The following is a 25216-nucleotide window of genomic DNA, read 5'->3' as shown; positions in this document are numbered from 1 at the left end:
GTACGAGTGAAGAATATAGAGTGATCTGCGAGGCCAAATCGTGAAATCGAATTCTTCGCGCAGATGAAAGATAACCGTTTTATTGATTTTATTAAAATGCATAAATATTATATTAAGAATTAATCTTTTCTTTTTCAATTTTAATTAATACATTTTTATTGTATTCAACATTATCGCATTTATCACATGTTCCAACATTAAAATGGTCACTCTATCTTAAGTTTGAACAGAAAAGTGATGTTATAATAGCACTACGTGACATGGCTGGGAGATAAAGCGTTAAAATGATGTCATCGTACATGCGTCGAGAAGCTAAAGACAGAGAAAAATTTGTTTTTTTTTTTTTTTTTTTTTTTCATCTATACTGACACTTTCTGCATTTAAAAGATATATGTGCGGAAGAGAAAAAGAAGACTATACGAGTATATTTGTACAATTGACAAGAATAGATCTAATGATTAAAGCCGAGTACGCTTTAAAGAAATAAAAACCAGATATTACAGTTGTTGTAGAAGATGAAAAGATTAAATCTTGGGAAGATTACTTCAGAGTTTTACTTCTAAAAATGTCTATGAATGCATAGATATCTATACGTGCCTAAGGCATAGAAGAACCTAACAGAGACTTAATATCGCGTATATTATGTCATTATTACGTAGAAACCGTGTATAACGATGATCAGCTTCAAAAGGAGTGTTTCATAACATAATCACCACTCGCGTGAATTTTCTCAAAGTGATAAAAGGCCGGGTAAAAATAGCAAATTGATCGAGAAATCCGTAGAAAAGAGCTATTTTTGATCCGAGCGCAACCTATCTCACCGGTCAATCACTCATGGATTAAATGCTCGATAATGACCGGTCTTTATATTGCTCGTAAATAACCAAGGATGGGCAATTAAACGGCGATGTAACGCTAAATGCCTTTTACATCTTTGTATGCAGCAAGTGCAAGTATATATATAATTGCACACACATAAGCGTGTAACAATGGCCATTGATGTTGCAGTGTAAATTTATCCATAAATAAAACGAACGAGAGTTGACTTTGAAGTCGATAGATCGATAAATGGCCATAATAACGATAGAGACGCGAAGAATCATATGTATGTATATCAGGCATCATAAACAACTTATTATGTATTGAACGAGCACTTTTCATATTACTTATATATATGTTAATATGCATTGATACTAAAAATACAGAAAATTTACTGGTAATAAATAATTTTTTAATTTTTATAGAAATTATTATTTTCAGTATTTTAATCAAAATATGTTAAATTAATTTGAGAAGGCGAATTTTGTAAAATTATACAGCAAAATCTTTTTTCTCAACATTAAGTGTTGTATTTTTATCGATTCTCTTTGTTGAATAAGTTCTTCCTTTAAACTTTAAATTATTTTTTATAACGTGTTTGACATCTTTAATAATTCGTAACTTTTAAGAAAATTACAATTTTTTAAAACTGATCGTATCTTAATTTATTTATTTCTGAACAGAATAAAAAAATAAAATCAATTGGATCTAAAACTCAATTTACACAGCTCAAAATATTTAGATCTAGTCGTTCTAAAATTAAAAAAAAATTGATATTTAAATCATTCTCAAGTGCAACTCTTTACTTTAAGACTTAATATGTATATGTATGTAATCATACCTTACACGATAAGATTAGACAATTGCACCGAAAAAATTCTAAATTTGCAGAATCAATTTACGTAGATTGTACACACAATTAAAACAAAAGCTTACGCTGGAAACTAATTATTGTTATTTACAATGACCCAAGGGAAAGGTTCGTGTTCTCTTTTGCGTTATGTGCACGTTGACATTTGAAACACGGTTGAACGCGCTCAACAGGACGTGCCTCTACCGCCCTGGTTCCTTCCATGTATGTTTTCCTGACATTTTCAAGTCTTAAGCATTTGCCGTAAATAATGCAAACAAAGAGCGTTCTGCTTCTATAGTCAAATTGCAAAGCGATGTATGCAAAATATACAATATTGCATTACATATATTTCTCTCTTAAAACATAGATATTTCGTATCATTTTTTACAGATTTATCGAAAATATATATTATACCTACGTATTATTTTTCAAGAAATAATTGTCAAATACAAAAAAAGTCATACAATGTAATTGTGCATTTTAATAAATATAAGTGGAATAATTTATTTGCATGCGTAAACATTAAATTCCTCAATATTCCGTTGCATAAACTAGTTTGCCAATATAAATATAGCACATTAAAATAGAACGTTCTATTTTCTCGAAATTCTAAGTGTCCAAGAATGTTAGGTGACGATATCGTAGTGATAAAAATAAAAATTACAAAAACATGAAAGATTCGATGGGCCATAACTTATTATAGCTTTCTTCTAAATTCTATTTATAATCCGCGGAAGATATACTTCATCTTCGAACAACGAATGCATCAGAGCGAGGGCTCTGGTGCAATTTCCTCACAAAGGAGCTACTTATAAAACCGTGAATACTCTTTTTGGAACAGTAACTTTCGAAAGCTTTCGCGGTTTTTCAATATAAACGTCTTGTTAATGAAATAAAAGGTAAATTAGGATTATTAATGATATCCGTATGAATGAAAAAATGAATAGAAATGAATAAGTAGTAATCAAAATGGAATTAAATTATGCTTCCATAAAAAGAAAAACGTTTCTTACATAAGATTGTTCTTCAAAACGTTAGAGATAAAGCTAATTAAAGTAAAATAACTTTAATTTGAAGTTTCTAGAGAGATTGCTATTTCGTTTCGTATTATTTTTCATGAATACCTGCGTATTATGACATATTCATTAACTACCATATTATGTGCCAGATATATCAAGCACTAGCACAAAATTGCGACTTTACATACCGAGCCGGGATGATATTAGTGCGGCCCTGCGATAGAGTTAATTATAACTCGCGGCAACGAAACCATGTTGCCTTGCACATGCGATACACAAGAGGAATGATGGCGCATATGATACAGTGACATGCGGTATATGTAAATGACAGAACCTTAAATCTCTGCGTGAACATCAAAAAGTCCATTTCATTGCGATGCGTCGTTTTATAGGACAGACGGGGAATAAATATATTTGAGATCAGTACGGAATAGTTTTTGAATAAATAAAACGCTAAAATATCTGCTGTCAATGTTACCGATTGCAGTGTTACAAACTGAGATATTTATAAAACTTTTTTAATTTTTTCGCCTCTTTCTTTTACAGTTTTATAAAGATTTGTGTGACGTAAAACTGAAATAATTAAAAAAATTAAGTAATTAAAGAAACAATAAAAGTTTCGTGAAATTTTTCAAAATAAAGCTTACCTATTTTATAAATTTATTAATAAAAAATATAATTAAATGTACTATTATTTATTTTAAAAAAACGTTATTTTATGCAGATTAATAGAACGTAAAAAACGAACGTAACAAGATCACTCTTAATATAAAAAAAAAGATTAAAAATTATAGCGCGCAAAGTAAAAGTAATTTATCTAAAAATGAAATAATTTGAAGTAATATATAAGATCTATAAAAAATCTTGTGAGTATAAATCTTACGGGACTTTCGGAACTACGCTACATTCCAGTGACTTCATTTATTTTTCCGCTACAATCTTTATGTTTTATCCATCGCACGATAATTAGAGCCTTGTATATAATGCTAGACGCGAAGGTGTTAAATTAATATTCCTCATCAAGAAGCCGCTATATGCTCGCGTGCTTGCTCGCGCGTGCGGCACTAATTCGCAAATACGATACATTCTCATTCGGGAGGCGTCTGAATCATGAAAGCTGCGAAATAACAACGACCGATTTGTATTATCTACTAACGTGTACGGTAAAATACACAGTGCATTATTCCCAAGTAATTAGCTGCGACTTATTATCGTTACGCCACGATCGTGAAATCGCGTACAAATAACCTTTGAATATGTACAGGCTGCTTTCGATCTCTATCTTCCTTTCTCATTCTCTTTCATTTTCGCGACATCGTTAAATTTGGGTATTAAAATCAGATTCTATATTTTATGTAGCAAATATGTATGTTGTATGTAGCAAAATAAGCGTATATTTTTCTTGTAACTTTTAATTAGAATTGATTTAATAATTTTTTGCAGATGTGTCTTTAATTCTCAATCTTCATTATTTGACGGGATGATTTTTTATATTTTTCGTTTTCATATTAATATGAATATCATGTTGAAATATTTTTTTCAAAATATCATTCTTTGTCACGAAATCATATACAATAATATTTCAATATTCCAACTTATTTAAAAAATTTTAAATTCCTTCAGAACCACATGAATGCAGCTCAGGCTTTAATAAACTTAATGGAAAATACATTTATACTGTCAATACCGGAGGAAATGCGTGATTCCTCTCAGTCACCGGTGCATTATATGCACATAAACAAAGGACAATAAATGTATGTGTGGCGGTCCGGAGGCACGCGAGAGATGACGACATAACGTTGTATCGGGTGCACATTCATCGTGTTTAGTCTCGGCGCACGTGCGACACGAGGCACAGACCTCAGATGTGACAGAACAGTCCGGACTGTTTCGTTGCAAACCGCGACAGAGACCGGGAACGCACGAAGTCTCGTGCCGCATTTGGCACGAGAGATCACCGGGTCTTCTCATTCATATTCGGACGCGAACAGATTAGGGATAAGGGCCCGTTTGCCATCTCGCAGCTGGGGAGTCTGAGAAGAAAATTAATTAATCATGACGATGCGCGAACACATGGTGAATGACGTCTTATCGAGACAGCGATTAGCCTTTAATAAATTCCTAAACTCTGTCCTCACATATTTTCATAACTGCATTATATAATGATTAATGCGAGAATATATGACAAATTAATAAATAATTTGTTTTCTTATTGTAATAAAATTTAAATGATAAAAATGTATTTTAGTAATAATTTTTTAATGAAAAACATAATCAAGAAGCGTTGAATTTTTTTTCACGGCATTTATTATTTATTTATTGCACGCGAGTAAAGATAAACAAGATGAGAAATAAACGATTCTAAAACTATAAAAAGATAAGGAGGGAAGTACAGTAATAATTAACGATTAGCCTTTAATAAATTCCTAAAATCTGTCCTCACATATTTTCATAATTAGGTACATACATATAATGATTAATGCGAGAAATTATAACAGATTAATAAATAATTTTTTTTCTTATTGTAATAAAATTTAAATGAGATAAAAATGTATTTTATATTAATAATTTTTTTAATGAAAACATAATGAAGGAATATTCAATTTTTTTTCATGGCATTTATTATTTATTGTACGCGCGTAAAGATAAACAAGATGAGAAATAAACGATTCTAAAAATAAAAAGATAAGGAGAAGGAAAGTACAATAACAAGGTATACTCTTGCGCGAAAGTGTCTATTCAGTCTCGTTATTTGCTTTTCTGTCGAAGGGTTTGGAATCGCGATCGATCAATATACACTAGTTTGCATTTGGCAACGGTTTGTTTGGTATTTATCGATTTCGATAAATATTTATATGTGTATGATGTACATACAATCTTAAAACTGTATCACGGAATAATATTCACATTCTTTTGGTAGAAAGGAAAATCATTTGCCCTATTCTTGAACTTGTGTATAAATAATAAATAATATGTGTTCTTTCCACAAACGAGAAAATATCGATATCAAATTAGTGTGTGTGTACGTGTATTTGTAAGAGTTCTTTGAACTTTGAATGTTTCGCAAACATACGGGGGATTTCGTCTCGCCAGAGTGCTCCTTTGGCAAGGATAAATGCTTCGGATAAACGATAAAATATGTTGACGATCTGGCACGAAAACCAACTCATTCTAAAATTGTTTGTTAAACCTTTTTCCCATAATTTTCCGATTAATTATATATTAATTAATTATTTTCATATTAATTCTAACGTCAAATCTGTTTTCAATAATGAAAATATATTTATTACGCTTTATATTCCTCCTGAAATGACTTTAAAACGCTGACAATAAATATCAACTTGAAATATCAAAATATCAATATACAGAGTTTGTGAAAAGTGTGGAAACCCCTAAATAATTTTTGTAAAACTGAAAATATCAAAAACCAGTAAAACACGTATTTTGATTTTTCAAAAATTATTTAGGGGTTTCCACGCTTTTGACAAACCCTGTATATTATGATCAAATATTATTAATAAAATTTATATATATAGTAATTACTGCTCTTATAACAATTAACTAAAATACTGCATCGTATTTTATTTTCTCCAGCATGACGTGGTCCCTTGGTATTACAACTAAAGCCATGATCATTTAATGCGTGTTAGCCTTCTAGGATTAATACAGCTGACACATTCCGGGATACTCCGGCCACTTTCTATTCCCCAAGTTGTCGTGTTTCACTCCATCGCTTACAACAAGTATAATACCGTCTGTACTTAAGTTTGTTCTCGGGGAGAGAGCTCTGTAAGCTGAAAACACTTTCGACGTTGATAAACGAAAACTCGCGAGAGTATAGCGGCGCCATAATACGTTATGGAGTTATCGACCTGTTGGCACCCCTGTCTCTGCAGCTGCGGTGCCTCTATCTTTAGCTTGCACGGATGTCTCTCTTACATCCCCAGTTCGCGCGAGCGAGCCGCTCCACCCTTGTAAAAATGCGGCGCTCATCACCCTCGCGCGAGCAAGCCGGACGTATGGCGCGTTTCGAGATAATTCGGAGGGTCGTTATCGCTCTTGTGTATACATATATACATCCAGTGTACCGTTTGGATTTTCGTGAACTGAAAGAGAGCGGAAAATCGATCGAAAGGTTTTCCCTCTTTTGGATTATTCAACGCTGAATTCGGAAAAGATATTGGTGATATTTCTCTCGAGATATACTCAATATGCCATTTGCATTTTTTTCCCCATAAACCATATATTTTTCTCGGATTACAAGATTCCTCGTGAATCATTTAACAGATATAAGTGAAGTGAATTATTAAGTGAAAAAGCTATTCACAAAATATATATACGAATTCTATAATGTTAATTCTTCTATTCTATTGATTTATCAATGCATCATTATCATACAGAATGATGATATGCATATTTCTTTCACAATCTCATAATTAGTAACAATGATGTATTTAAGGAAATATTTTCTTTTGTCATCCGTTATTATAGTATAATATATCAATAATTTAGAGAGAATAATTTTCTAGTAATGATGACCAATCCATCAATTTCCATCAAATTAATCTCCAAAATTCGACGCGTCGCGTTACAAAGTTCCATGCACGTTTAAATTGATTACAAATAATAATTACAATAAATGCGAGCAGCTGTGCTCCATTCTTGGCGTAATCAATCAAAATTTTTTTAATACACCTGAATATTACAAACGCGAAGAGACCGTCCTAAAGTGATTCAAGAAGGAAACGTTTTCGTTGCGGTTGGCCGATTCTTCGTTGCGCGACAGCTATTACAGAGTCAGCAGGCTAAAAAAAGAAAGAGAGAGAGAGAGAGAGAGAGCAGAGGAGAGAGCAAAGAAAGCAAATAATAACGAATGATCTGCTGAAAAGTGAAGTGTAATCGCTAATGCTCGGATGCGCTCGCGCTCCAACTTTTTCGTGTCTTTCGACAGTTATCTCACGCGTGCAAGCGTAACATTATGCCCGAAATGCACATTGAAAACATATTTTGTAGGCCGAACGTTATATCGAGTTTAATTTTCTTTAAAGTAGAAGAAAAAATTATGATAAAAGATCATAACGATAAAAGAAAACGTATTACAGATTCTTCGACGCAATGATATACTAGGTAGACTGCAGTGAAGATTAATGACCGCTAACTGTTGCTAATTCACAGTACGATGATTATTTTGACGTATGATAAAAATCCGATGCACATTCGTGCTCGACAAATTAGACGGCTAAGATGCTCGATACGACGATTGCTCGGTGAAGTTGCAAACTTTATTTTACGCACTGTTGCTCCTTGATTTCTTCTATCGATAGTGAGTTAATGCACTCTGTATTGTTGTACGTTGAATAATAAGTTACGCTAATATAGTTATTCATCGAGAATATCTAATATGTAAATGGAATGAGATTATGAAGACTCGAAGGAGAGAGAGAAGAGTTAGAAAACAGTATGCTTTTCTAAACACGGTAATGAAATACTAAATAGGAAAGTTATATGCGAAGCACTGTTACGTGTTCAACGGAATGCTTCTTATATTTAACGGCGTAAATTTGCAGTTATATCGACCGACAGTCGCACGAAAAAAATGCATATATATATTCGTTCTTAGTGACGCGAACGAAAAGGCACGAGTACACGTCATTGCAGAATATATTAAGGAATATCGTAAATTTCGGCATAAGGCGAGTACCGCGAAACATATGGTCGTCCATTTGGTGTCGTATCATTTATTTAAGTTTCCGGACTACTAGGAACGAATACGGGAACGTCCGTGAAAATTCGATGTAACCTGAAACTTATGCTCGAAAACGCATGCTATTCGGCGAAGTCCTTGCAGCAACGACCGTGGCCACGTATACATATACATGTACGGGATCGTACCGCGTCGACGAAATTGCATTTGGCAGAGAGGTTCGCGCAGAATGCCAAGGCATTCCGGTCATCGTGTGAAAACGTCAGCGCACGGATGCGTTTCGTCTTTCCGCGAGCGGACACTGATTTTTAAAATCCACAAAACGAAGTGCGGACATCCCCCGATGATGACTGAATTATCCGCCCGTAATGGCGCATAAAGAGGGACGATACGGAAAGGGATGTTGCACCCTTCTTCCTTATTCTGAAGAAGAATGTGCGCGGTACACCGTAACATAATCGATAACAGCTCTGACCGAATGCGCGTTACATGCGGCGAGAATGCGAGAGGTGAAGAAAAAATATTTTACGGTATCCCTCTCTGGAGAAAGATATATGTATATACAAGATGCGATAAATTTTTCGATAATTTTAATTAAAATTTTAAAACGTTAAATAACGAAAGTATCTAAATTTTTTTAGAATATTTTTATTAATATTATTAATATATTATTTATTAATAAATAATATATATCAAATATGTAATAATATATATTATATATTAATAAATAAAATATATTAGTATACTCATTCTATATTGCTACATATAAATATAATAATATATATTAATATATCAATTCAATTCTACAAAGTAGACCGGGATGAAAAAAAATATGCGAGAACGTCTTACAAAATATTTTCTCTTATAATTAAAATTAAGTTTCTGTCAAAATAATGATATATCTATTCCGAGAAGAGCCTTTCCAAAGAGAAGGGAAGAAGAGACGTAACGTTAATTGGTATGTGCATATTTCATGCGAGTGTCCGATATATAGGAGAATAAGCTGTCAGATCTCTCATCGAGTAAACTGAACTGACCTGGGGTCCGTTAATAAAGTTACGTCCCCTCTCTCACGGGACTCATCGTAAGATAGGCGGACGAAGGACAGTTCGATAACACTCGGGAAAATAGTAACGAACGTAAAAAAATCCTCTGCCATCGAACCTAAAGGGACGATGTCAATTTACGATTCCATTTAAGTCCATTTCTCGACGAATGTCATCGAAATTCGATGAGGCCCACTGTTCAGTCAGACTGAAGAAGGCGACAGGAGGATATGCTGCAGTTATTTCTATAAACCATCACGAATACAGATATACACACATTTTCTACTCAAGATATGTATAATTAAAATAAAACGTATCTTCGTGTATATGTATAATTTATCATTTCAGAATTACTTTAAAAAAAAAAATATGGCTAAAAGAAATCAGCAAGAAAGCACTTTCTGCACTTTCTCTGAATGCCAGTGCGCTAAATAATGCGAGCCGTTGATTATTTATCATTCGTCCAGTCATGATTAGCGCTAATTGATGCTAAGCGGCGAAAATATGGGGCACTGGATTTTCAGGTTGCTTTAGTGGAAAAAAAATTCTCGGGTTTGAAAGTAAGGTCGTTGTCTGTAATTGCTGTCTGCTTAGTCTACGAAGGTATATATAGCCATAATTGAAACTTACAAATAACGACTGGGAAAATTTCACGCGCATTGTTATCTTACATTCCTGATACGTTAGACACTGATACTTGAGTGACCGAGTACGTGTAACGTGCGTAAGAAAAAAAGCGTGAGTACGCAATAAGGCGAAACCGGACCGCGAAACTTGCGTTCCGGTTATAGGAATTATGAATCAGCATTGTAAGGCCTAACCGACGTATAATAACGAATGCATTTCGCCGCAAATTACAATCGACTCTTTCGCGGTATCGGAGAATAGCCCGCATTTTATTGCCTTTAATGTTGCAGCGTATTGACCCAGATATGCATCCGATATGCACGCATATTACTTCTTACAAAATCTTACACACGTATATGTATATGGATTGCACACTATTATTATAATATAAACATTTCAAATGCGTTTTAGCCGTCTTGAAATTTTTAGTATAATTATAGTAGTAGATCATTAGAAAAAATTAATCTCATTGTTCACAATTATTTTAATTAATAAATGTGACACATAATATATAAAATCTGATAAAAAAGCTTTGAAATTTTCATATCGTATTTCATATTAAAAAATATTTTGCAAATGCATAAATAATGTTAATGTTAATTAATATTACTGTCAATTTTTCATGGCAATTTTTTTGTTAAATGCAAAAATCGCAGATGCAATAGCGACGCTTCAAATAATATATTGCAAGTATAAATACGATAATAATTGCATTCTTAACAGAAATAAGTGGAGCGTATAAGAAGCAAACGGCTGTCGATACTTGGCAAGTTTTATTTAACTGTTCAAGAGCGACGCTGACGCGACAATGTCGAAACTTAACGCACTCTTAATTGTCGGACTTAATTCTCGTCGCTCACGGATTATTATCGGCTGTTAGGCACGTATATTTATTGCAGCAACAGGAAACACTGGGTGCGCCCCAGAGTGAGATAACGCGGTTCCTGCGGCACGCCGCGTTTTACATTCAGGCCGAACCCCCGGTGATAAAAGGAGAAGCAGGACGTCGATCTATCGGGCGGGAAAATTATAACGCGCGCGGAAAGTCTCCTTTGTGCAACGCGGCACGAAAGAGTTGCACACTCTCCGGTGCACACGACGTTTATGCGGCGCGACAGAAATAAGCCCCTCCACGGATGCATAACTTCGGTGCTATAATTTTGTTTTAGTGCGTGCGGTTCTTTCTCATTTCTTTTTCATTATACACCTCCTTATTTCAAGAATATATTATGTCACGTTAATTCTTTTTTACGATTACGCGGAAAGAGAAGGAAAAGAAATGTTAAAAAAAAAAGACAAAAATGCTAAAATTATTTATTCGTGACATTTTTGTGGCAATTAAATTTTTTAAATCTATGTTCTGTGTAAATGGACTTTAAATAGATAAAATATCTAACTGAGTCATTTAATGAAGATGTTATATTATAGAGACATTAAGAATATATTATCTCATGGATTGTATAATGTAATGATTATACATATTATTTGTCTCGCACGGTCTTGTAATTGAAGAAAAGAACATGTGGTATAACCATAATAAATATATGCTATAAACTAAGTTTATATAACTTTGCTATATAAAGATCTCACGAGTTTACATTTCTCTAGTCTCTGTTTTATCGCGCTCATTTGATATGTTTGTTGTTCACCCGATACAAATATATCTTGTCTCTCTATATATGATAATGAAATGTGTCAAGGTTTATAGATTTTCTATTCTTTTGCTGTAATTTTTTATTTAAAGTTTATAATTTTTTATTTAAAGTTTATAATTTCTCCTATTTTTATCTTGTGTTTTCTATTTTTTTAACTATGTTATATAAAGTATGATAATTAAACTTTTTACGAAAACTTTTGTATTTTTTCGACTTGACGTTTGAATTTTACGAATCTGACATACGAATTTAACTGAAATATAAATATAATATAATAATATAAATATAGAATATAAAATAGCGCAATCGAAAGAACTTTCAATTGTATGTAGTAATTATTTCAAGTGAAATGAATTAACTCGAGTATTCGTTTCGGCCAACACTAGTTTTAATTTGTCTCAATTATTATGATGTAATTATATTTACCTATATATACCTACAGCGTTGGACGTTTTTCAGCAGAGTATAAAAAATCCATTTTAATTTATTTTTAATGTTCCTATAATATAACATGCTATTTTTCCTTTTACTTTACAACTTATTAATAAAAGTTATAATGCAATTTATTTATCGAATTCTGTACATAGCATGGATGTGTTTGTCATATTTCGGTTTGTAATATATGCTGCAACAATTAGAATCAAATAAGACCATTATTTTGATTGATGAAAATGCCTGTTTTATCAATTAAAATAATTATCTTATTTAAATTTAATTATTGCAGTGTGTATTGCGGAAACAATTAAAATACGATAAATATTCCTGTACGTCGTCTACTTCAGGTTAAATATAAAAGGTATTGTAAATGATAATGAAAATGCGAATGTCGTTAATGCGTTTTTAAATTGTTGTTGATACTTGGCGGGATGTTTAATAAATCTAGCAACGATACGTTTGCTGTAAAATTCTGCAATCAGCTGCAATTACCGATGAGTAATGCACACCAGGTGTCGAGAACCTAGCAGGTGCACGCGTATTAGATAATACTTAAAAGTTTCTGTGGTCAATGCACTGGTCGCGAACGGTACATTATACATGGATCCACTCGTTAAAAAATTTAAAGGAAATTAATAGCGTTCCATACAATGTATATTCATTGGCATAAGATGTAATATCTTTCGGTAATTCTCTATTGCAGGCTTTCTGTAAGGAATAAATTAAAAAAAAAATCTTTCTTCACAAAATACATCTGATGGAAAAATTAATACTATTTTAGTCGAATATTATTATATAAATGTTTTTAATTGACAATTCATATCAAAAATTAAAAAACATCTTACAATTTAATTTAAAAAAAATTTTTAAATTATATGCGAAATGAATAATTCCTTTGAAAATTGGAATAAATTTTGTCAATGATTTATCTTTGATTTTTAAATGTTTGATCATTAAAAATAGCGTGAATTTATGATAAGACAGATTGGATATAACGTTATTAAATGTTAAGAATCAATATTGAAAACGGACAATTTTAGCACACATTATAAATGGTGGTAATGGCAATTATGTTAATTTACCAATACAATACACATGAAAAAACATTCGTGAATACGTGTTTGTGAACGCGGCAAACTTCATCGCGTATTGGTGCACGCGTATCCATCGTAACATAAAAAGCGGGAAGCAATATTACAAAAGAAGCGCACAGAAATAATAAACAAAATTCCATCAAGAATAACAGATTTCGAGAATCAATCGCGTACTTATATATACGCATTCCTCTTTTTTTATATTTCCCGCGAATATTTCTTACGACCATAAAATTCCTGGTAAAATCGACTTCAAAAATGTCAGGGGGAAAAAAAAGAAAAACTGGAAGTGAATAGGATCGAATGAACTCGAGAATATATACGCATTCTCTTTTTTCCCGCGAATATTTCTTGCGACCATAAAATTCCTGGTAAAATCGACTTCGAAAATATCGGGAGGGAAAAAAAGAGCGGAAATGAATAAATAGGATCGAATGAACCCACCGGCGATGACGGTGTCCTGCAGATTGTACTTGGCCGCGCCGGCTTTCCCGACCTTTGGGAAGTCCTTGAGCTTACGACCGCTCAGTTTAAGCTCGCCGCTCAGGTGCGCCTCCTCCAGGATCCGCTCGAGGCTCCTGGTGAGCTGCTTTTGTATGTGGCCGCTCATGTTTGACGCAACCATCGCCATATTACATTTTTCGGACACGGGCACACACGGCTGCGACTGCACGCGCTCCGGCTTCGGCTTCGGCGGCGACGACCGGAGAAGAGAGGATGCGTCTCCCCTGGCAGCGTCGTAGCACTCGCGGCGACGCGCTCCGATCTTCTACTCCGAAACGCGACAGAGGGTACACGGCAGAAGACGCGCGCCGCAACCTCCCTCCCTGTGTGTTCATACGCGACTGACGGGGCCGCGCTGCGCGTCGCACTGTGCGCCAAGACGCGGACTACCTCAACCTCAACGCCACCTAACGCCCGAGAAGCCGGGCGAGGTGTCGTCGTCGCCATGACAACCATCTCTTATTTATGTTTATTAATTTCGCGCGCTAGTTTTTTTTTATCATATTTTTTAATTGCAAAATGACATCAGCATTGGCGGGAAAAAGATTTGAGAAAGAATAGATTGTACATATTTAACGTAAATAAAATTAATATTAGAGACAAATGTTATATAATATTTTAAATGAAAATCGGGGAAGATAATAAAAGATGAAAATATTTCGCGCGCTAGTTTTTTTCATCATATTTTTTTAAGTTTTAAAATGTCCACCATTGGCGGGAAAAAAGATGATATTTGAAAGAGAATAGATTTATAAATATATAATATTTAACATGAATAGAAACGCAAAAATAAAGAGAAATTAATGTTAGAGATAAATGTACAATATTTTTAATAAAAATCGGGGAAGATAAAAGATGAAAATATTGCGTTGTATATGTTTCTCTCGGTAGATAGAAATTACTTTCTACGTATTTATTTTCTATTTTCTATATCACACATTTCTGACGTAGATTAATCCGCTCAATACATTCGTACTGTCACTGTACACATTTGTCATACGATTCGCATTCAGGCTCTATTATTATATAATTTATCATTAGTATTTTTTTTAAGAATGTAACAATTTACATAAATTAAACAGTTGTATAAAACGTAAATATTGCCATGATATAATTGTAATATTCATGATAATATCGCGCATTTTTTCACTAAAAAAACAATTATTTACCTTTATGCTCTATGGTTAATTTTTCGATTTCTGAGCTATTGTAATTCCCTGCGATTCTTGATATTGTCTAATAAGTTGTTCTTGTATTTCTGGTACACAAGGACTATATCTTGCATATTCCATAGTAAATTCTCCTTTACCCTGTGTAGTGGATCTTAGCTCACCAACGTAGCCAAACATTTCATTAAGTGGTACTTCTGCAATGACTGTGAACCATCCTTCATCCACTTCCGTTGAATTTATAATTCCTCTTCTTTTATTAATTTGTCCTAATACTGTACCCTATAAAATGCATTACATCAGTAAAACTTTGATTAGGTAATACAAACTCACGAAAAATTGAATAAATTATATAAATTATATAAATTATATAATCTGAAATAATTAGGCAATATTATTGTACCTGAAATTCCTCAGGGCCTGTTATTTCGACCAACATAATCGGTTCCAAAACTCGCCAGCTACCACTGTCAAAAACATTTCTGACAGCACCTTGAGCAGCTTGAAAGAAGGCGAATTCAGAAGAATCGACGCAATGGTTCGCACCATCTTTTATCCTGAATTTAACGCCAACAATTTTGTGACCAGTTAGTATACCTTTTTCACACATAGCTTTGAAACCTTTTTCTACGCCCGGAATATATTGTTTTGGAACATTGGTCCCTATAGTTTCGTCCGAAAATTCAATACTCGTGTTTTTATGGGATGGCAAAGGCTAAGAATTGAAAACAGAAATTTGTCTTTATAAATAAAATATTGGAAAATTATACGTACATATATATATATAAACCGATATCAATAAATATGATAAAGATAAAGACATTAAAGATGCACATATGTCATACCTCCATTATTCCAATCACACGAGCATATTGACCAGCACCACCAGATTGTTTCTTATGAAGATAATCAAATTCGCATGGTTCACATAAAGTTTCACGGAAAGAAACCTTTGGTCTTCCAAGAATGATCGGGCAATTATATTCACGTTCTAATCTTTGTGCATAAATTTCCAAATGCAATTCACCCATACCAGAAATTATACTTTCCTAAAAAAAAAATATATATGTTTCAATATATTTGCTAAATATATTTGCAAAAATAATAATTTGACAAAAATTTTACCTTATTATCGATATCATAGGCGAAGCGCAAAGTTGGATCTTCCCTTGTAAATCGGTTAATACCTTTAGCAAAATTGTCTCGATCTTTCGAATTCTTTGTTTGTATGGACATAGATACCACAGGATCAGGAACATAAATTGATTCCATTGACAATTCTAATTTAGAATCTTTGACAAAAGTATCACCAGATGCACAATCTATGCCAAATATAGCAAAAATATCTCCTGCATAAACTTCATTCACATCCTCCATTTGATTTGAATGAAGTCGAACTAATCTTTGAATTCTCACCTAAAATATAAAAATAATAGAATAGTTATCATGACATTTTTTAAATTATAAAATAATATATATATATATTTGTGTGTATATGTATGTGTGTAAATATATAATTACCTTCTTTTTTGTTCTTGTATTATATACAGTATCTGTTTTTTTTAACATTCCTTGATAGCAACGGAAATACGTTAATTGACCGAATCTACCAGCCTCCAATTTAAACGCCAATCCAACAAAAGGATTTTTATCATCACGATTAGAATTCAGTTTAATTTTAGTATATTCTCCACTAAAATAAAATAAAATTTATGTTCAAGTATATACGCACATAGATATTAATTATTATTAACATATAAAAAGCTTACTCAGATTGCTCTTGAAGAGCATAATTTTCTACTTCTCCTGGATTTGGTAAATAGTTAACTACTGCATCTAATAATGGTTGAACACCTTTATTCTTTAATGCAGTGCCAACTAGTACAGGTGTGAATTTTCTTTTCAAACAACTCCTACGTATAGCACTCATAATATCTTTCTCAGTTAACTTTGTATCATTTAGATATAATTCACCGAGTGTATCATCCACATTACTCAAGTGCTCAATTAATTCTTGCCTCTTTTCTTTCACCTCTAATAAATATAACATGAATATAGTAACTGTGTAAAGCAAAAAGAGAAACAAATATACCAATATGATTTCAAGATCTAAATTCTATGTACCTGCATTCATATCCTTTGGAATTTCATCCTCTCTAATAACTTCCCCAAAATCTCCTTCAAAGTAAATTGCTTTTTCAGAAATTATATCAACTATTCCTTTTGTATTACTTTCCAGGCCAATTGGTAATTGTATAAACGCAGCATTATGATGTAATTTAGTTCTCATTTGCTGTAAGATTTTCTTTGGATTTGCACCCATTCGATCTAGCTTATTGATAAATGCTAAACAGGGTACATTGTATCTTTTCATCTGTCGATTTACAGTCAAGGTCTGGGATTGGACACCACCCACAGCACAGAGAACAAGTATAGCACCATCCAAAACACGTAGAGCTCTTTCAACTTCCACTGTAAAGTCCACATGTCCAGGTGTATCGATAATATTGATGTTATGATCATTCCATAATGTATATGTTGCAGCAGATTGAATAGTGATTCCTCTCTGTCTTTCCAATTCCATGCTGTCCATAGTAGCGCCCACATTATCTTTTCCTTTTACCTAACAGGGAAACAAGTATATATAATAAAATATACAATATATAATAAGTATAAATATATAATAAATATAAATATATACAATAAAATTGATTTCTTATTTTATAGAAACGTTTTAATATAAATGTAATAGCATATATCAATTATAACAATCTGTGTACCTATAAAAATACCATATTAGTAATTAAATTCTACAACTTACTTCATGCATTTCGGATATTCTACCGGTATAATATAAAATACGTTCGGTCAGGGTAGTTTTTCCAGAATCAATGTGAGCTGATATACCAATATTCCTGAGTTTTTCCAGTGATTTATGTTCAGCAAACTGAGCATGTGACGCCCAAAACCGCACATTTTGCTAAAAAAAAAAAGAGCAATTTCATAAGTCGTAGTAAAGTTTTTTTATTAATATACGAAACCAGCTAGAAAAAATTTAAATATAATAAATATATAATTTAAATATATAAGCTATATGAATAGGTTAAAAAACTATAGTTATAGGTTAAGAATCTTACTCCATAAATGCACGGATGCAGCTTTGACAATTGAGTTAAATTAATACTACGACTTAAAAGAGTCACGATCGTCATAATTATCAATTTTATTTAATGCCGACTAATTTTTTAAAGCTATAACTTTTTTGTCAGAATTTTTCGTACGATGTTGCATGAAGCACCCACGATGTTAGACACACATACACACTGTCACAATCAAAGTGTCACTGATGTAACACACTAAAAACATGTACTTGATTGAATACAAAAAGAACTTAAACGATTATAAACTATACACATAATTAATGTGTGCAATAAATTGCATAAAATTAAAATTTAACGATACAGTTAAAAACTACAAGAGTTCATAGAAGTATTATAAATTTAAAAAACTTTGATTACAAAAATTAAATAAAGAGAACATTTAATAGGTACAATAAAAATGTAATTTTTATTGAATAGAATGAACACACAATTATTTTATATAGTTACATAGACTTAGAAATACAGAGAAAGATATCTACCTAAAAAATGAATATCAAAGAAGTGTAGAACATTTATAATTTTACAAATATACAAAAAGAGTTAATATACATAAACGTTATACAAAATGTTTAAATTCTTATAAATCTTTTTTGAAGTATTCTCGTAAAATTTTCTCAAATTTATTTTATATAACATCCATCTCTTATGCAGTCTAGTGTTTGTTTTATTATAAATAAAATCACAAAAATATTTTCGACAAAAGACATACTTTATTATAAATTGCATAATCATTATTATTTATCTTAATTTTGTTAATAATAACATGTGGAATAAAGTACCGCGCAAAAAAATATATATAACATAAGAATTTAGGACATCTTCAACATAATATGACATAACATAACAAGTATATTAAACATATTTGAATAATCCCTCTTTTATACTATAGATATTTACACTGAACTTTTACAGGATCAGGAAAAATAATTTTCATATAACTCGGTATAATTATACTTTGTGCTCAAATATATATATCTTTTCATTCTATTTCTACTTTATAATTATAATCACCTATATTAATATTAATGGCTTTGTATTAATTGTAGATTCATATATCTGATAAATATCGTTGCATATTAATGAACAAATTTGTTGTACAATTTATTTGAAACTTAAATAATACTTTATATGTGCGCGTGAACGCATAAAAAATATCGAAAATTCTCATATGGAATATATAAAATCAATAATAAAAAAATTAAGTTTGCATTACTTTCATTCATAATTTTATACACCTTTGAGCTAATAATATCAAATGGAGAATATTATATAAATATTAACATTAAGAGATTGTTCTTTTACATTACATAGAGATTATGTCTTTTAAATGTTATGGAGAAAGTAAAAGACAATTACACATTGAGATGTTAACAATATTTTCTGACGTGATGTAAATGTGTCAATATTGATTGTCTATGTTTATTAATTATACATTGAATTAATTAAATCTACAAATATTGAATTAAAAAAAACATTAATTATAAAGAGGATGATTTACAAATATATATATAAAAGCGGAGTCATAATCAATAAACTCATTTCTTATAGTTCAGCGCCATATAGTTTGCAAGTCAATTTGATTTTCTATTTTCCATCTGTAATGTGCACTTCTTGCCATAGTCAACTATCTATTTCAGCAAAAGCATTCATTAATGCACAAAATATGCTATCAATGTAACATGACAAATCAATTGAATAGCACGAATTTCTAAATATATTTTTCTTTTCCAAATTTCTTTTTACTTTATTGTGGTATTTTTCATAGTGTCTATATTATATAATAATGTATTTGCATTGAGTATAAAATCTTACTTTTATAGACATAAGTTCTCTCTCACTCACTCACTTTCTCTCTTTCTCTGTACATAAATTGAAGCTAGAGGTCCTACAACATTTCTGTGACTAAGTTATAAACATAAAGATTTTACAAATACAGTAATATCATATCTGATTAAAAGCACGTAACATTTTTGGTACCAAGTTTCGTTGGTGAATGTTTCCCATCATTATCACCGAGATCCATACCAAATGGCACTGAATTCCAAATGGCTTTGTCATTTCGATCATCTTCTTCATTCAAGATATTGCACATCATACGATCGTCGTAGAGAGAAAATCTGGCTGTTGATTGTGCACGACCACGAATTTTTCTAACAGATGGTGGCAAATCACCAGGTGTTTTTATTCTCATATGTGGGTCTTTTAGTGCATTGTTTACGTTTGAACCCACATTAAAGACTTCGTTAAATTTATCAATGCTCTGTTGTCTGCTTAGATTGTTTTCTCTCTTTTTGTTTCTTAAATTTACAAGTGGTAAAGTAGAAGGACGTGCGTTAGATGTCGCATTATCAGTCTCATATTGTTTTTGCTTCCCCATTTGCGTCGTATTTTTGTCGTTCTTCTCTACTGGCATCGTCGAGGTAGAAGTTTTACCAACAATACCATTAACATACTTTCCTCCAGGCGAGATTGTTACGTTTGTTTCGACAGTTTTAATTTGTATATTTTGTTTTGATAATAAATTCGACTTAGAATCCTCCCTGTCTATTTGGTATCTGCTATACGGATACATCTTTTTGTTAATGAGCAACTTTTTCAAATTGGGCCAGGCAAATAGTTTTTTTCGCGGACTTTCTTGAAGCGACGAGTCTTGTATGTTCGTTTGTTTTCGCTTATTACACGAAGTTGATCCTTCGTCGGAAATAACATTTTGGACATATGGTATAGGCGTCGCTGGTCTGAGTTGCGTTAATTGGGTAGTGTGTTGACTTAAGTAATCGTGTGAAACCAGACCTTGTGCTTCTGTGGCGATCTTATATTGATCATAACACGCATGCTTCAGTGACTTATCCACGAGAACGTTACCATTACAGCCCAAGTCGTCTAACGAATCCGATTGTAACATTAAATTTCTCTCCATACATGGATTTCTGCCTTGATACGGCTGAAGCGTATGAGTATGATTATATGTTGCTACTTCATTTGAATTTTTAACTGAAATACAGATTAAGAATTATTAAAATAATATTATAAAGAGTATGTAACGTTTATATTAATTACTTACAATATCATATTAATTACTTACAATCTCGTATTAATTACTTACAACTGTGTTCATGAGCAACATTATCAGATGGTGATAATGTAACTAAATTTTCAGCTATTGCGCTGTCATTAGTATTACCATCTTGGACCATGTTTAATGCAAGTTGAACAACATGTACATTGTCATGATGCGAAGACTCGCTATAAAGACTGTTTGTTGTTGAAGGCACTAAGGTGCAATGAGAATTCACCATTGGACTTCCATCAGTAAAGTGCATTGTTACTATAAGATGAATTTTTGTTTAGAAATTGTAAACAGTTATATAATTTTCATTAAATATTAATAAAAGTCTTACCACGATGAGACTGCAATTCCGAAAGTCGTTCTTCTATACACAAAGCAGTTAAACGAGCTTCCGCATCAGCATCCCAGCAATCTTCCATAGTTTCCTTAATCAAACGCACCCCTGGTCTATCCACTATATTATTTTCTAAAAGTGGTCTGGCTTTATTACGTGATACTAAATTTTGCATTTGTTCAAATGTTGGATGAAGACCTAAAAGATATACAATATAAAAAATATATTTGTTATAAATAAAATATAACAGTATAGATATTTTAATAGATATTTAATATATACAAACCTATTTCATTTTCATATGGCTGTTTATATTGCGGTACTTCTGATCCAGGAATATAAATGTCAGAACATCTTGTAACTAATTCCCAAAGAACTAATCCTATTGCATAAACATCTATCTGTTTTAAAGAACTTTCACAATCTCGTAAATTAACAGCACCTTCTAATACTTCTGGTGCCATATATCTCAAAGTGCCCACCTAGCATAATAGATTTTAATACAGATTTAATTATATTATAATAATATAATTTTCAATATCTGTTATGAATACTTAAATACTTACATCATTAATTGATTTTAATTCAGCATGCTGTTCTTCTCCATTAGAATAATACTTAGATCCAGAGATTCGAACTGCCAAACCCAAATCACAAATACAGCAAGTACCATCAGCTTTGATTAATATATTTCTCGAATTTATATCTCTATGTGCAATACATGGTTTTAACTTTTCTAAAAGGAATAATATTTATGTAAATTTATATTCTTTACTATAGAAAAATTTTATAATTAGATAATTTTATAATGAAATAATTTTTAATAAATTATAAATTATTAATATGTATTTAAAAAGTAATTTTATATACTCACCACAGTCACCAGTCACTTTGCGTATATCTGTATGCAAATAAGCAAGTCCTTTAACTATTGAAAGACTCATTTTACAGAATGTAGTCCAATCAATAGTGTGTATTCGTAAAAAATCTGTTAAACTACCACCTGGAGCAAAACTGAATACCAAAAGATATTCAACATTACCATCCATACTTATTCTTTCATCCGTACCTGTAATTAAAATATTAATCAAATTTATTTCATATTTAGCTTAAAGACTCAGAAAGAAACTTAAAGGATTTTAAAATTAAAAATAAAACAGTTTTACATACACATATTATTATTATTTATATTATTATTTGTGTTGTTATTATTATTATAATTTAATTAATGTTAATTCCAATAAAATATAATATAATACAAACCATAATAGCTTAATAATGATGGATGCTTCATAAAAGGTAAACAATAAGTATCTTTCTCATTCTGAAAATAGTTGCGATAGTGTGAGGGATATATTTTAACTGCAACATCTTGATCTCCCATGCTACCTTGCCAAACTGATCCATATCGTCCTTGACCTAATACAATTATAATTATAATTCATAGAGAAAATTAAATTTATTTTATAATTTAAAAATATTAAATAAAAGAGATTCATTAATTTTACAAAATAGCAATTAATAACGAACATACCTACAATAGTTGTGAGTTTCAAATGATCAACCGTATAAGTACCAGTTCTTAATGCTGTACTATCCATGAATTGATCATTATAAGGTAATGGATTGCCTAACCTTGCTAAATTATTATGATACATTCTGTACATGATCATCCCTATGATACATAACACTAGTAATGCACATAGTACGATGCCTACTATAATAAGCATCCATCGTTCAGAATTTGACTGTTCAAGATATTCTGTGGCTGGAAATTATTATAATTATTAAAATAATGTTTCTTAGTTTATATAAACTATTTTATAAGTATAATATAATTTATTTTGACATTAATGTTGTTAAACTTACTTGGCTGATTTTTTTGTGAGGAAAGAGGATTAAATATTTTGTTATCTGAGTAAGCAAGATTAGAACTTGTAATATTAAGATTACAATAATCTCCATGACAACAACAAAATTTTGTATTGTTCAAAGCTTTTGTAGATCTCTCAAGTGCAACACATTCTGCATTTTCACATTTTTGCTCACCAGATTGTTTCCAACAACCTAATAAAAATATATTAAACAACATATGTTAAATACAACCACTTAAATCAAATAGTATTTATGAATCAATATGTTCATGCATAATAAATATTATTATATACCTTGCGATAAAATTATAATTTCAGTACCATTTGCAGTCTTATCCTCTTGCCATAAGGCATGACAGAAATTATTACATGTGTCAAATTTGACATTTTTATTTCCCTAAAAGTGCAATTTATTTTTTATTTTATATATTTTATTCAAATATTTACATGCAAGATATTGTCCATGTGTCATTAAACTTATATATCAAATACATTTTATTATTCTAAGATAATTGTAATTATTCAATATAAATATTTTTTATTAATTTATTGTGACCTACATTATGGTCATTGGATGCATCTTCAGGTACACCTGTCGAGCTCTGTCTCAAAGAAAGATTATCAACATTTTTCTTTTTACTGGCACACTTCCAATCGGCATTGACAGGGGCTAAACTTATGACACACAGCAGTGTGATCAGTGCGATTGATACAATGGCTCTCATTGTGCTTTAGCAGGCCTCTTGAACCAGAACCACTTCAGTAGAAGTACAGCTCTTTAAGAATTGGCATCTTTCATCGCAGTAATACACAACACTGCCATTGAGATTCTGAGCTCATCTGCTTAATATATATAATATAAAAAAATAGACAAATAATTAAGAAAATTAAATAAAATATTTCTTCCTTTCATTTTTTTTGCTCTTTACAATAAAAAAGTTATATAAAATTTTACTGATTTTTATAATTTTTGAAAGTATGGAAATCTATAAAAAAAATTTTTGGAGTTTGCATTTGATAAAGTCATTATAGGTGAAATATATTTTTATATTTTAAATAATATTAATCTAATCACACGTTTAATAATTTATATTCATCACATTATGCATAATCTTGTTTCTCAACAATTGTTAAGTATATATATATATAACATATATATATATATATATATATATATATATATATATTCATTAAATAATTTTTTTGTAACTTTTTTGTCGTTCCTTCAATTTAATTCTCACAATTGTAGATTTTCAACATTTCAGCTTGATTCGTAATGTAAATTTATATAAGCCGGAATATAATATAAATAATGCAAAATTTTATCCGTGATATGACTGATTAGTCAGAATTCCTTATGTGACAGGAGTAGATATAACGTCGACTGGTCGGGAGTCGGTCGTGGAAAATCAACGTAAAATCGGCGCATTTAATAAGGAATCGAAGGACGCGTTTTGTACGTCGCGGAAAATCGAGACTCGGACGAAAAAGAAAATACACGGATGAACGCGTAATGCATTACAAAGTAACGTAACGCAACGCAATATATCATACTTACATTACGATCCTCACGAAAGTACGAAACGGCGTGTTAGCGGGATTGTCGTGAACAACATCGCACGAGGTCCCCTCAAAACGTGTTCAAGCGCATCCGAGACAAATAATGGATTGCTCGAATATTCCGTACAGTATTTGACAGACAATCCGTATCCCCTATTGAGAGTCGCGTCCTAATCGCGCGTCCGCAAACGCATCCTCTCGCAGGTTTCCGAAGTGTCAAATCGTCGCGTGCGACACAAATGTCAGGGGCGTCAGCTGATTGGCACGACGCTGCTGTCAACCGTGACCAATC

General features: G+C 31.6%; 3 protein-coding genes across 6 annotated transcripts in view; all 3 read right to left on the bottom strand.

Annotated features, from left to right (window-relative positions):
• Positions 1–14108, bottom strand: part of Lrch (Leucine-rich-repeats and calponin homology domain protein) — a 44644-nt gene extending 30536 nt beyond the window's left edge. For both annotated transcript variants that reach the window (XM_029300490.2, XM_029300491.2), the window contains exon 1: positions 13697–14108. In XM_029300490.2, the coding sequence (XP_029156323.2) occupies positions 13697–13883 (187 nt within the window). In that variant the 5' untranslated portion in view covers positions 13884–14108. The remainder of the gene's footprint in view (positions 1–13696) is intronic.
• Positions 14109–14625: 517 nt separating this feature from the next.
• Positions 14626–18276, bottom strand: mEFG1 (mitochondrial translation elongation factor G 1). 2 transcript variants are annotated; one of them, XM_085480153.1, is made up of 10 exons: positions 18063–18276; positions 17747–17905; positions 17050–17548; positions 16695–16959; positions 16447–16618; positions 16051–16341; positions 15771–15974; positions 15329–15640; positions 14926–15207; positions 14626–14772 (listed from the first exon to the last, which is right to left on the bottom strand). In XM_085480153.1, the coding sequence occupies exons 1-9, from the start codon at positions 18135–18137 to the stop codon at positions 14941–14943; spliced, it is 2244 nt and encodes a 747-aa protein (XP_085336279.1). In that variant the 5' UTR covers positions 18138–18276; the 3' UTR covers positions 14626–14772; positions 14926–14940. The 2 variants fall into 2 exon arrangements, with proteins under 2 accessions (XP_085336279.1, XP_085336278.1); XM_085480152.1 differs by having other exon boundaries at positions 14626–15207.
• A 1201-nt stretch (positions 18277–19477) lies between these two features.
• On the bottom strand, positions 19478–25121 carry wit (kinase protein wishful thinking). 2 transcript variants are annotated; one of them, XM_029300504.2, is made up of 12 exons: positions 24923–25121; positions 23925–24207; positions 23659–23761; positions 23360–23557; positions 23025–23258; positions 22754–22909; positions 22365–22559; positions 22057–22226; positions 21777–21972; positions 21488–21688; positions 21193–21414; positions 19478–21080 (listed from the first exon to the last, which is right to left on the bottom strand). In XM_029300504.2, the coding sequence occupies exons 2-12, from the start codon at positions 24087–24089 to the stop codon at positions 20038–20040; spliced, it is 2883 nt and encodes a 960-aa protein (XP_029156337.1). In that variant the 5' UTR covers positions 24090–24207; positions 24923–25121; the 3' UTR covers positions 19478–20037. The 2 variants fall into 2 exon arrangements, with proteins under 2 accessions (XP_029156337.1, XP_029156336.1); XM_029300503.2 differs by having other exon boundaries at positions 23925–24204.
• Between the last annotated feature and the right edge of the window lie 95 nt (positions 25122–25216).

Source organism: Nylanderia fulva, unplaced genomic scaffold (assembly GCF_048542155.1).
Source record: "Nylanderia fulva isolate GAGA-0341 unplaced genomic scaffold, ASM4854215v1 Scaffold14, whole genome shotgun sequence".
NCBI lineage: Eukaryota > Metazoa > Arthropoda > Insecta > Hymenoptera > Formicidae > Nylanderia > Nylanderia fulva.
Note: the sequence above shows the minus strand (reverse complement) of the source record. Positions and strands in the feature narration are given on the sequence as shown.

Bases quoted from the DNA above. Each gene is read 5' to 3' on its own strand.
- mEFG1 (XM_085480152.1), bottom strand. From the start codon at position 18,137: ATGACGATCGTGACTCTTTTAAGTCGTAGTATTAATTTAACTCAATTG. The intron at 17,549-17,746 runs GTAAGTTGTAGA...TTTCCCTGTTAG, and splicing joins GAATATCCGAAATGCATGAA to GTAAAAGGAAAAGATAATGT. The intron at 15,975-16,050 runs GTAAAATTTTTG...TTTTTTTTTTAG, and splicing joins CCTATGATATCGATAATAAG to GAAAGTATAATTTCTGGTAT.
- wit (XM_029300504.2), bottom strand. From the start codon at position 24,089: ATGAGAGCCATTGTATCAATCGCACTGATCACACTGCTGTGTGTCATA. The intron at 23,762-23,924 runs GTAGGTCACAAT...TTGCACTTTTAG, and splicing joins ATGCATCCAATGACCATAAT to GGAAATAAAAATGTCAAATT. The intron at 23,259-23,359 runs GTAAGTTTAACA...AATAATTTCCAG, and splicing joins CTCACAAAAAAATCAGCCAA to CCACAGAATATCTTGAACAG.